Genomic DNA, 13,234 nt, shown 5'->3' on the forward strand with positions numbered 1-13,234 from the left:
AACAAATTCCATAGATTCACCACCCTCTGGCTAAAAAAATATCTTTGCATCTCTGTTCTGAATGGGCGCCCTTCAATCCTTAAGTCATGCCCACTCGTACTAGACTCCCCCATCATGAGAAACAACTTTGCCACATCCACTCTGTCCATGCCACTCAACATTCGAAATGTTTCTATGAGGTCTCCCCTCATTCTTCTAAACTCCAAGGAATACAGTCCAAGAGCAGACAAACGCTCCTCATATGTTAACCCTCTCATTCCCAGAATCATTCTAGTGAATCTTCTCTGTACCCTCTCCAACGTCAGTACATCTTTTCTTAAATAAGGAGACCAAAACTGCCCACGGTACTCCAAGTGAGGTCTCACCAGCGCCTCATAGAGCCTCAACATCACATCCCTGCCCCTATACTGTGTTCCTCTAGAAATGAATGCCAACATTGCATTCGCCTTCTTCACTACTGACTCAACCTGGAGGTTAACCTTAAGGGTATCCTGCACGAGGACTCCCAAGTTCCGTTGCATCTCAGAACTTTGAATTCTTTCCCCATTTAAATAATAGTCTGCCCATTTATTTCTTCTGCCAAAGTGCATAACCATACACTTTCCAACATTGCATTTTATTTGCCACTTCTTTGCCCATTCTTCCAAACTATCCAAGTCTCTCTGCAGACTGTTTCCTCAGCACTACCAGCCCTTCCACCTAACTTCGTATCATCAGCAAAGTTAGCCACAAAGCCATCTATTCCATAATCCAAATCGTTGATGTACAATGTACAAAGAAGCGGCCCCAACACGGACCCCTGTGGAACACCACTGGTAAATGGCAGCCAACCAGAATAGGATCCCTTTATTCCCACTCTCTGTTTCCTGCCAATCAGCCAACGCTCAATCCACATATGTAACTTTCCCGTAATTCCATGGGCCCTTATCTTGTCAAGTAGCCTCATGTGTGGTGCTTTGTCAAAGGCCTTCTGAAAATCCAAATATATAATATCCACTGCATCTCCCTTGTCTAGCCTACTGGTAATTTCCTCAAAAAATTGTAATAGGTTTGTCAGGCAGGATTTTCCTTTAAGGAATCCATGCTGAGTTCTGCCTATCTTATCATATGCCTCCAGGTACTCTGTAACCTCATCCTTGACAATCGACTCCAACAACTTCCCAACCACGGATGTCAAGCTAACAGGTCTATAATTTCCTTTTTGCTTCCTTGCCCCCTTCTTAAATAGCGGAGTGACATTTGCAATCTTCCAGTCCTCCGGAACCATGCCAGAATCTATCGACTTTTGAAAGATCATCGCTAATGCCTCTGCAATCTCCACAGCTACTTCCTTCAGAACACGAGGGTGCATTCCATCTGGTCCGGGAGATTTATCTACCTTTAGACTATTCAGCTTCCTGAGTACTTTCTCTGTCGTAATTGTGACTGCGCACACTTCTCTTCCCTGCCACCACTGAGTGGCCGGTATACTGCTGGTGTCTTCCTCAGTGAAGACTGATGCAAAATACTCGTTCAGATCCTCCGCCATCTCCTTATCTCCCATTACAATTTCTCTAGCATCATTTTCTATCGGTCCTATATCTACTCTCACCCGTCTTTTACTCTTTATATACTTGAAAAAGCTTTTGGTATCCTCTTTGATATTATTTGCTAGCTTCCTTTCATAGTTAATCTTTTCCCTCTTAATGACCTTCTTAGTTTCCTTTTGTAAGCTTTTAAAAACTTCCCAATCATCTGTCTTCCCACTAATTTTTGCTTCCTTGTATGCCCTCTCCTTTGCTTTAACTTTGGCTTTGACTTTTCTTGTCAGCCACGGATGCATCTTTTTTCCATCGAAATTTTCTTCTTTTTTGAAATATACCTGTCTTGCACCTTCCTCACTTCTCGAATGAACTCCAGCCACCGCTGCTCTGCCGTACTTCCTGCCAGTGTCCCTTTCCAGTCAACTTTGGCCAGTTCCTCTTTCATGCCACTATAATTTCCTTTACTCCACTGAAATACCCACACATCAGATTTCGGCTTCTCTTTTTCAAATTTGACAGTGAACTCAATCATGTTATGATCACTGCCTCCTAAGGGTTTCTTCACCTCAATCTCTCTAATCACCTCCGGTTCATTACACAATACCCAATCCAGTACAGCCGATCCCCTAGTGGGCTCAACAACAAGCTGTTCTAAAAAGCCATCACAATAGACAATAGGTGCAGGAGTAGGCCATTCGGCCCTTTCAGCCAGCACCGCCATTCACTGTGATCATGGCTGATCATCCACAATCAGTATCCAGTTCCTGCCTTATCCCCATAACCATTGATTCCGCTATCTTTAAGAGCTCTATCCATCTCTTTCTTGAAAGCATCCAGAGACTTGGCCTCCACAGCCTTCTGGGGCAAAGCATTCCATATATCCACCACTCTCTGGGTGAAAAAGTTTTTCCTCAACTCCGTTCTAAATGGCCTACCCTTTATTCTTAAAACTGTGGCCTCTGGTTCTGGGCTCACCCAACAGCGGAAACATGCTTGCTGCCTCCTGCGTGTCCAATCCCTTAATAATCTTATATGTTTCAATAAGATCCCCTCTCAGCCTTCTAAATTCCAGACTATACAAGCCCAGTCGCTCCAATCTTTCAACATATGACAGTCCTGCCATCCCGGGGATTAACCTTGTGAACCTACGCTGCACTCCCTCAATAGCAAGAATGTCCTTCCTCAAATTTGGAGACCAAAACTGCACACAGTACTCCAGGTGTAGTCTCACTAGGGCCCTGTACAGCTGCAGAAGGACCTCTTTGCTCTTGTACTCAATTCCCCTTGTTATGATGGCCACATGCCATTAGCTTTCTTCACTGTCTGCTGTACTTGCATGCTTGCTTTCAGTGACTGATGTACAAGAACACCTAGATCTCGTTGTGCTTCCCCTTTTCCTAACTTGACTCCATTTAGATAATAATTTGCCTTCCTGTTCTTACAAACTGCATCTGCCCACTCATCCAGCCTGTCCAAGTCACCCTGCATTCTCATAACATCCTCCTCACATTTCACACTGCCACCCAGCTTTGTGTCATTGGCAAATTTGCTAATGTTACTTTTAATTCCCTCATCTAAATCATTAATATATATTGTAAGCAGCTGCGGTCCCAGCACTGAACACTGCGGTACCCCATTGGTCACCGCCTGCCATTCTGAAAGGGACCCGTTAACCGCTACTCTGTTTTCTGTAAGCCAGCCAATTTTCAATCCATGTCAGTACTCTGCCCCCAATACCATGTGCCCTAATTTTGCCCACTAATCTCCTATGTGGGACTTTATCAAAGGCTTTCTGAAAGTCCAGGTACACTACATCCACTGGCTCTCCCTTGTCCATTTTCAGAGTTACATCCTCAAAAAATTCCAGAGGATTGGTCAAGCACAATTTCCCCTTCGTAAGTCCACGCTGACTTGGACCGATTCTGTTACTGCTATCCAGATGTGTTGTAATTTCATCTTTTATAATTGACTCCAGCATCTTTCCCACCACCAACGTCAAGCTAACCAGTCTATAATTCCCTGTTTTCTCTCTTCTTCCCTTCTTGGAGAGGGACAACATTAGCCACCCTCCAATCCACAGGAACTGATCCTGAATCAATCAATTCTGGCCAACTCCTCTCTCATGCCTCTGTAATTTCCAATGTAATATTCTTCTCGCAGACATTCTACAAATTCTCTCTCTTGAGATCCAGTGCCGACCTGATTTTTCCAATCCACTCGCATGTTAAAATCCCCCACAATTATCATAACACTGCCCTTCTGACAAGCCTTTTCTATTTCCTGTTGTAATTTGTAGTCCACATCACTGCAGCTGTTTGGAGGCCTGTAAATAACTGCCATCAGGGTCCTTTTACCCCTGAGATTTCTTAGCTCAACCCATAAAGATTCTACACCTTCTGATCCTATGTCACCTCTTTCTAATGATTTAATATCATTTCTTACCAATAAAGCCACGCCTCCCCCTCTGCCTACCTTCCTATCCTTCCGATACACCGTGTATCCTTGGATGTTCAGTTCCCAGAGAAATGCATCCTTTAGCCACGTTTCAGTGATGGCCACAATATCATACCTGCTAACCTGTAGCTGTACGACAAGATCATCCACCTTATTTCTTATGCTGCGTGCATTTAAGTATAACACCTTAAGACCAGTATTTGGTACTTTTCGCTTTGATTTCACTGCAACTTTATTGCACTGCAACTCATTCCAATGGCTACAAATTTGCCCCATCACCTGCCTGTCTTTCCTGTCATCTTTACTGCTCACTATCTTAGATTTATTTCTCTTTTCCCCTTCCACCGCTGTCATTCCAGTTCCCATCCCCCTGCCAAATTCGTTTAAACCCTCCCTAACAGCTCCATTAAACCTTCCCGCCAGGATATTGGTCCCCTTCGGATTCAGGTGTAACTTGTCCATTTTGAACAGGTCACACTTCTCCCAGAAGAGATCCCAATGATCCACGAATCTGAAGCCCTGACCCCTGCACCAATCTCCAGCTACGCATTCACCTACCTGATCCTACTATTCTTGCCCTCGCTAGCACGTGGCACAGGTAGCAATCCCGAGATTACTACCCTGGAGGTCCTGCTTCTCAGCTTCCTTCCTAACTCCCGGAAATCTCTCTTCAGGACCTCCTCCCTTATCCTATCTATGTCATTGGTACCAACATGTACCAAGACGACTGGCTGCTCGCCCTCTCCCTTCAGAATACTCTGGACCCGATCCGAGACATCCCGTACCCTGGCACCTGGGAGGCAACACACCATGCGGGTATCTCTATCAAGCTCACAGAATCTCCAGTCTGTTCCCCGACTATGGAATCCCCTGACTACTGCATTCCTCTTCTCCCTCCTTCCCTCCTGCACAACAGCGCCAGGCTCAGTGCCAGAGACCTGGTCACTGTGAGCGTCCCCTGTCAGGTCATCCCCCTCAACAGCATCCAGAACAAGATATTTGTTGCTGAGGGGGGCAGCCACAGGTGTGCTCTCCACTATCCAGGCATTTTCCTTCCCTCTCCTGACAGTCACCCAGTTTTCTGACCCCTGTAGCTTAGGAATGACTACCTCCCCGTAGCTCCTGTCTATCACCTCTTCACTTTCCCTAATAAGCAGTAGGTCATCAGGCTGCAGCACCAGATCCCTAACACCAGCCATTGCTGCTCTGCAGCCATCCCTGGCAGTGTTCTTTTACAATCAATTCTGGCCAACTCCTCTCTCATGCCTCTGTAATTTCCACTGTAATACTGATACATCTGACTTTAACTTCTCCTTCTCAAATTTCAGGGTGAATTCGATTATATTATGATCACTTGCCCCTAAGGGTTGTTTTACTTTAAAATCTCTAATCAACTCTGGTTCATTTTGCAACATCCAATCCAGAATAGCTCATCCCTTCATGGGCTCAACCACGAGCTGCTCTAAAAAGTCATCTTGCAAACACTCTAGAGATTCACGCTCCTATAATCCAGCATATTTTCCCAATACTTGCATATTTAAGTCTCCCATGGCTATTGTAACATTGTCCTTTAGCATGCATTTTCTATCTCCCATTTTAATTTGTTAACCACATTCTTATTACTATTTGGGGGGGAGGGGGGTCTTTTTATCCTTACAGTTCCTTAGCTCTGGCCACGATTCAACACTTTTTGACCCTATGTCAGCTCCTTCGAATGATAAAGGAAGCTCCCAGCTATAACCTTTCAGCCATTATTCAGTGATGCCTACAACATCATACCTGCCAGTCTGCACTGTGCTGCAAGTTCATCTATCTACCTTGTTCCATATACTGCACCCATTCAGATACAACACTTACAGTCCTGTATTCACCCTTTTTGAATTTGTTGCACCATGCTCAACCTTTTGATTCCTAACTTTGTCTGAGGTCTTACCAACATCTGCCTCCACAACCTCTCCACTAACTGTTCTGGCACTCTAGCTCCCACCCCCCTGCAACTCTCATTTAAACCCCACCTTGCAGCATTCATAAACCTTCCTGCTAGGATATTAGTCCCCTCTAGGTCAGGTGCAAACCGTCCCTTCTGTACAAGTCCCATCTTCCCACCTACATGGATCACAGCTCCTGGCTGTTCACACTCCCACCTAAGAATTCTGAGGACTTGAAACAAGATATCCCAGACCCTGGCATCCAGGAGGTAACATACCATTCAGGAATCTTGTTCTCACCCATACAGCCTCCTGTCCGTTTCCCAAACTAACAAGTCCTCTATACCACAATGTGCCTCTTTTTGCCCCTTTCCTTGTGAGTCACAGATGCAGACTCAGTGCCAGAGACCCGAACAATGTCACTTTCCTCAGTATCTAAAGGGATATATCTGTTGAGGGGTTGGCCACAGGCTCTACACAGGCTCCTTAACCCCTTTCCCCTTCACGTCACCCAGTTTCCTGTGTCCTGCACCTTGGGTGTAACTACCTCGCTATATATCCTATCTATCACCCCTTCAGCCTCCCGAATGATGTGGAGTTCATCCAACTCCTTAATGTGGTTTGGCGGGGGGGAGGGGGGTTAGAAGCTGCAGCTGGATGTACTTCTCGCAGTTGTAGTTGTCAGGGATACCGTTGGTCTCCCTGCCTTCCTACATCCCGCAACCCAGTAATATACACTAAGAGAGCAAACAAGTACTAATATTTCAGGATATGTGTGCCAGTAAATGGCTTTCTTTGGTGATGCAACTGCAAATGTAAGTTTGCCAAGTACACATATTCCTTTACACTACTCATGAAAACCATTAAGTCCAATTATGCTATCAATATGACGCAGTTCTATGGTGATTATTTGCATTATACTAGAAAACAAATAGAATATTAAAAAGACACACAAGTCCACATTTTCTGGAAGTACCGTAGATCAGGCTCTGTATCACCGTACACTGAAACAATGACAATGGACTGTCCACACTTCACATTTCTTACAATACATTTAGAGTTGGTTCACCATAACCAGGCAATGACTAACAGACCTACAAAAGCCTGTAAAGTACAATACTGGAACAGATGCCAAATTGATACATTTTTGAGAAACAGGAAAGAAGCCTCAAACTGTTGTTACTTTTGACTTATTTAAATAAAAGCATTTCAAAGTTACCACATTTTTGAGGACATGAATTCAAAAACACATTGGGCATCTGTATAAATAAAGAAGTTTGTTATATTTCAAGTTGGCTTCCATTCTGTCATTTACTAGTTTATCTTGCAAAATGCAGGAGTAATACAAACAATACAATACATAAATTTATGTAGATAAATACTGACATAATCAAAAGATCAACATACCTGGAAGTTTTTCATCTTCATTGCAATCACTCCATTTAGGGGGACCAATAGGATCATGACAGCTACACCAGCTAGCACTGAGGGACCTAGATTCTAAACGTGTAAAAATATTTACACACTTGCTAAAAATTACAAGTCTTCATTAAATAACACATTGAGAATATAATAATCATTATATGCAGACTAACTTAGTGCAGCTAGATCTATGCCAAGATGATAATACCAGAATAAAATGCATTAGGCTTTTAAACAAAACAGCAGGTGATACTTCAACAAGACATAGACCCTGAAGTAACTTCCAACCTACGTCCCCAAGCATAAATTAAGCAAAACAAAGATATCTCCTTTTAAAAGTAATTATAGCTTGCTAGTTTAAGAGTAATTTCATCATAGATGACTTAAGAACTTTGGAGGGGCAGGGCGAAGTTATAATGGTGCTAAACTACAATTCCATCTTCAGAAACAGCTCGATCTCCATCTTTGATATCTCTTATTTTACTTTTCAAGGTTCTGCGGAAGACCCTGACCTGAAGTTACACTCTGACTTCGGTTCTTTGCAGGAATGGGAATGCTCTCAGGGCCTCACGACCAGCCACTTTTTAATATCCCAAGGACGTGGCCTGGAAAACTAGCACACCTTCAGGATGCCGGATTTTCAGGGCTCTGGAGACGGGCTGATTGTACACTGGTGAAGTGTCGTGGGAGAACACGGAACACTGACAGCAGCATATTAACTGTCGTGGGCTCTGTGTCCAGAGAGCTGTGCCATTCTGGTGCCGACTCTCTGGGCGCAGACCTTGATAAAAGCCACGCAACAGACTTTTGTTATGTCTCCCCTCTCGCTGTGAAATGGGGACACCTCTTTTTCCCTTATTACGGAGAGAGAAAGGCTGTAGTATGTCAAATTACCGGGTGAACTAGTCGTCTTTGGAGTACTGCAAGTCTGTCTTTATTGATGCTTGCAGCACACTTGAGTGCTCGGTGGAGGGCACTGATGCTTTTTTTGCTGGTGGGGTGGGTCACTGCCTTGCTGTTGCAGGGGAGGGGAAGGCTGGGTGGGGGCCTTGGGGTTCTAACATTTAACTGCCATTCATTCTTTGGGGCACTCCTCGGTTTTCATGGATACTTGCAAAGAAAAGGAATTTCAAGATGTATATTGTATACATTTCTCTGACATTAAATGTATCTATTGAGCTATTGAAACCTATAATATCAGGACTAGTAAAAGTCTGTACAAAACATAACTGACAAAAAAAAATGAAAAAAAAATACTGAAAAACCCGTTACATAGGGTCAGTGAAACAATTTTTCCTCCCATCACCCTGCCCCACTTTCTTTGCTATCTAGTCCAACCCACTTCTCTCTTTTCAGTTCTAACAAAGGGTCTAGGACCTGAAAAATTAATTGTTTCTCTTTTTACAGATCTGTTTGACATGCTGGGTTTTTCCTCAGCATTCTCTGTTTTATCTCAGAAAACCTGTCCTGGCCCCATGAAACAAATACAATTGCAAAATACCTCTACTTCCTCAAAAGTCTGCGGAGGTTCGGCATGTCATCAAAACATAGGCAAATTTCTATGCAAATGTGTGGTGGATAGTGTGCTGATTGGCTACATTATGGCCTGGCATGAGAATACCAATGCCTTTGAGTAGAAAATCCTACAAAAGGTAGTGGATTTGGCCCAGTACACCACAGGTAAAACCGTCCCAACCATTGAACATATCTACAGGAAACGTTGCCATAGGAAAGCAGTATCGGTTGTCGAAGATCCTTACCAGACAGGCCATGCTTTTTTTGCTACTGCTATCAGGTAGAGGGTCCCAGTGCCTCAGGACTCACACCACTAGTTTCAAGAACAGCTAATAACCCTCAATCATCAAGCTCTTGAACAAAAAGGGATAGCTACAATAAATTAAGGACTATTTTATCTTTGTATTTCATGCTCGTTATTTATTGCTGTTTATTTATATATGCATTTGCAGTTTGTTGTCCATTGCTCCTGTTTACAGATACTATTCATCCTATACATTTGCTAAATATGCCCGCAGAAAAAGAATCTCAGGGTTGTATGTGGTGACATACATGAAATCCAATAATACATTTTACTTTGACTTTTCTTTTGTATTTCCAGCATCTACTAGCACAGCGGTCCCCCATCACCGGGCCGCGGACCAGTACCAGGCCGCAAAGCATGCACTACCGGGCCGCGAGGAAACGATATGATTTGGCGATATGAGTCAGCTGCACCTTTCCTCATTCCCTGTCACGCACTGTTGAGCTTGAAGGCACGCGAGGTCATGACCCATGCGTCATCCATGTCCCCGCCGGAAGGAGATCAACTCCACGAGCTTGCAAATGACGCCGGGCTGAAAAGTATGTTTGACATAACATTTCTGCTGGCATTCTGGATCAAAGTCAAGGCTAAATATCCTGAGATAGCCACGAAAGCACTGAAAACGTTGCTTCCATTTCCAACATATCTCTGCAATGAATGCAACGAAAACTAAATAGCGGAATAGACTGGACATAATGAACCACCTTCAAGTATCGCTGTCTCCCATCACCCCTCAATAGGACCATCTTGTTGCAGGGAAACAAGGCCAGAGCTCCCACTGATTCAGCAATATTGGTGTGTTGCAATGATTTTATATGTTCATCTGGGGAAAATATGTGCTGTGTGTTTAATATCCAAACATTACTTTAAATGTTATCACCCAACACACATCAAAATTGCTGGTGAACGCAGCAGGCCAGGCAGCACCTCTCGGAAGAGGTACAGTCGACGTTTCAGGCCGAGACCCTTTGTTATGATGCTATTGACTTATATAACCATATAACAATTACAGCACGGAAACAGGCCATCTCTCCCCTTCTAGTCTGTGCCAAACGCTACTCTCACCTAGTCCCGCCGACTTGCACTCAGCCCATAACCCTCCATTCCTTTCCTGCCCGTATACCTATCCAATTTTTCTTTAAATGATAATATCAAACCTCCCTCTACCACTTCTACTGGAAGTTCATTCAACACTTCCTTCAAGCTCCCCAGATAATTGACTTATCACTATAATCATGTGAGGAAAATATGCGCTGTGTGTTTAATATTAAATTGATTAGACAAACCCTTTTAGAAACAAAATTGAGTGTATTAGCCACTTATCACATATATTCCGGTCGTGATTAACATCCCCCCCCCCCCACCTCCCGTGAGCAGAATTACTAAAAACGATTTGTAGAAAAAAAGTAGGCACGTACACGCATGAGCAACGCACACATGCGCACTGTTGCCCGCACGCAAGGGTTCATGGTCATTGTAGTCTTTCTCAAGGTAAACACAACATATTTGACTGCTACTCTTGTCCATTGGCAACCCTACCCGCCGCCTCCCCCCACCCCGGGGTCGGCCGGTCCGCAAGAATATTGTCAATATTAAACCGGTCCGCAGTGCAAAAAAGGTTGGGGACCCCTGTACTAGCAAACCTGTTACAAGGTTTTAACAAATCAGTTTTTAGTACAAGTTTGGATACAGTCCAAATCTCATTCCAATGTAGCCAAAGAGAGACCAAGAGAACTTTTACTTCCCAAATTAAATGTTATCATTAGGTTTCATGAAAAGTTGGCAGTCCTGCTTTCTACTCTTCCCATAAATGTTCTAACAGGTCACCCATAGACCCATTTTAAAAGAACACACCACTAAAAGCAAGTATGAATTCAATGGAGAATAATTTTCTGAGAGCAGGCAAGAATCAAAATATGCAGCAAACAAATTGGAGACTCTAGCAAAAACATATCAGGGCATGATAACAATAACTCTACTGCCCAAGTAATAACAAAATGTTTGACATATTCCAAGTAGAACACGCATGGAGAAAGATACAATTCAGTAGCTCCAAGAAAATCATTCCCTCAGACATAGATACAGAACAAAATCTGGATTAAATGACCTACAGAGAAGCAAGAATGAGTACTACCCTCCGTTTATCTTTGCTCTGCAACACGTGGCAGTCTTCCCAATCCATCCTTCAGTCAAGAAATTGCTTCCCCTTTCCTCCATCACTATCTTCAGATACAACATAATACCACATCATCTCTCTTCTTATTTTCATTATCCACAAAATAATTAGTAGCAATTCAGCCAATCATGTCTATACTGGCCAAAGACACCTTCCAGCCTAATAGCACATTCTAGCACCAGATCTGTCACCCTGTATGTTAGTGCTAAGAACACAAGGAGACAATTTGGCCCAATGTGTCTCCTGCATTCTTCCTAATGTGAGGTACCATATGCTGTTTAGACAATTTAAATGCTGGCCCAGATCAGAGGCGAGAGCCGATTTTGCTTGGTCCCCATGACCTTCATCCATCTCTCTAGGGTATTGGAGCCTTTTGTTGTTCCGTTGTTTGGTCAATTTTAAGGCTGGCCAGATAGATGGAAAAGATAGGGTGTCAGGATCTGAGACAAAAGCTGATTTTTCTCGTTCTCCATGGTCACTTCAATAGCGCTGAGGCTATGAAGACTGTCCTAGCTGCTCTGCTCCATGCCTGATAATATGATGAACTGAGAAGAGAGGCTTTGCGTCTACTCCAAGCTGCAGATCGGAGGACTTAATTTTGGTTTGGAATGCTGCTTCTCCACTTCACTTGTTTGCATGATTTGTATTTTTTTTTCTTTCTCTTGCACACCGAGTGTTGGTCTTTTATTTTTAATTTCTTTTAAATTGAGTTCTTCCAGGTTTCTTGCTTTGTGGCTACCTGTGAGCAAGCAAATCTCATGGTTGTATAACTTATACATTTTTTGGTAATAAATGTATGTGAATCTTGAATTACTCAATGGGATCATGGCTCATCTTTAACTTCAGTACTATGTTCCTACACTAAATCCATCAGTTCCATTAATATCAAAAAACTCTATTGATCTGAGCCTGAATTATAATCAGCAACTAAGCCTCCACAGTCCTATTGGGTAACATTCAAAAGTCACTACCCTTGGAGAGTGAAAAAAATATACCTATTCTCTGTGCTTGTACTCCAGTCTCCTTATACAAAGGATCCACACCAAGAACCAATAACATCAGAAACAGCAGCATGTCATTCAGTTCTTTAGATTATGGCTAATCTTCGATCACAGGAATATCCCTTATTTTCCAAAAGCCTTAGTGCCTTGAAATCCATTGACTTTTTTTTTAAATGAACGCAACTGACTCTCCATGTATAGATGATTTCTAAGTTTCACTACCATGACTGGAGAAATCTCTTGGACTCGAAAGGTACTGAAGATACTAGAAATCCACAACGATACACACACACAATGTGCTGGAGGATCTCAGCAGGTCAGGCAGCATTTATGCATGGGAACAAACAGTTGACATTCCAAGCCGAGACCCTTCATCAGGTCTTCTCATTTCAGTTCAAGGCAGCTTATTACTTACTCTGATAATCCGTCCTCAGTTCAAGTCTCAAACCAAGGACTCTTCCTGTATCTGGCCTGTTATGCCATTTAAGAACTTAATGCATTTTCAATGAGATGATTCATTCTTCAAAACTTTTGTGAATGATATTCAATCACTTATATGGCAACCTCGCTATTCCTGGAACCAATCTAGTGAATCCTTTTTGTATGCGAGGAGATAAAAACTGCACACAATTCTCCAGATGTGGTTTCGTCAAGGCCCAATGCAAATACAAAAAAACATTTCCTTGCTCCTGTATTCAAATACCTTCAATCACTTGTATTTGGCCTCTAGCAGTTTGCGTACCGTCCCAACCGTTCAACAGACGATGCCATTACCATTACCCTCCACCTGGCCTTAACCCACCTGGACAAAAAAAGACACACCCATGTTCGATTGCTGTTCATAGACTTCAGTTCAGCATTCAACCCAATCATTCTTCAGAAACTGATTGGAAAGCTGAGCCTGCTGGGCC

At 43.2% G+C, this 13,234-nt stretch overlaps 1 protein-coding gene across 2 annotated transcripts in view; it reads right to left on the reverse strand.

The window, feature by feature from the left end:
* Window positions 1–13,234, reverse strand: part of abcc1 (ATP binding cassette subfamily C member 1 (ABCC1 blood group)) — a 120,744-nt gene that overhangs the window by 68,505 nt on the left and 39,005 nt on the right. For both annotated transcript variants that reach the window (XM_063059071.1, XM_063059070.1), the window contains exon 11: window positions 7,313–7,405. In XM_063059071.1, coding sequence (XP_062915141.1) covers window positions 7,313–7,405 — 93 coding nt within the window. The remainder of the gene's footprint in view (window positions 1–7,312; window positions 7,406–13,234) is intronic.

This window comes from Mobula hypostoma, chromosome 9, assembly GCF_963921235.1.
Source record: "Mobula hypostoma chromosome 9, sMobHyp1.1, whole genome shotgun sequence".
In the NCBI taxonomy this organism is placed as follows: domain Eukaryota; kingdom Metazoa; phylum Chordata; class Chondrichthyes; order Myliobatiformes; family Myliobatidae; genus Mobula; species Mobula hypostoma.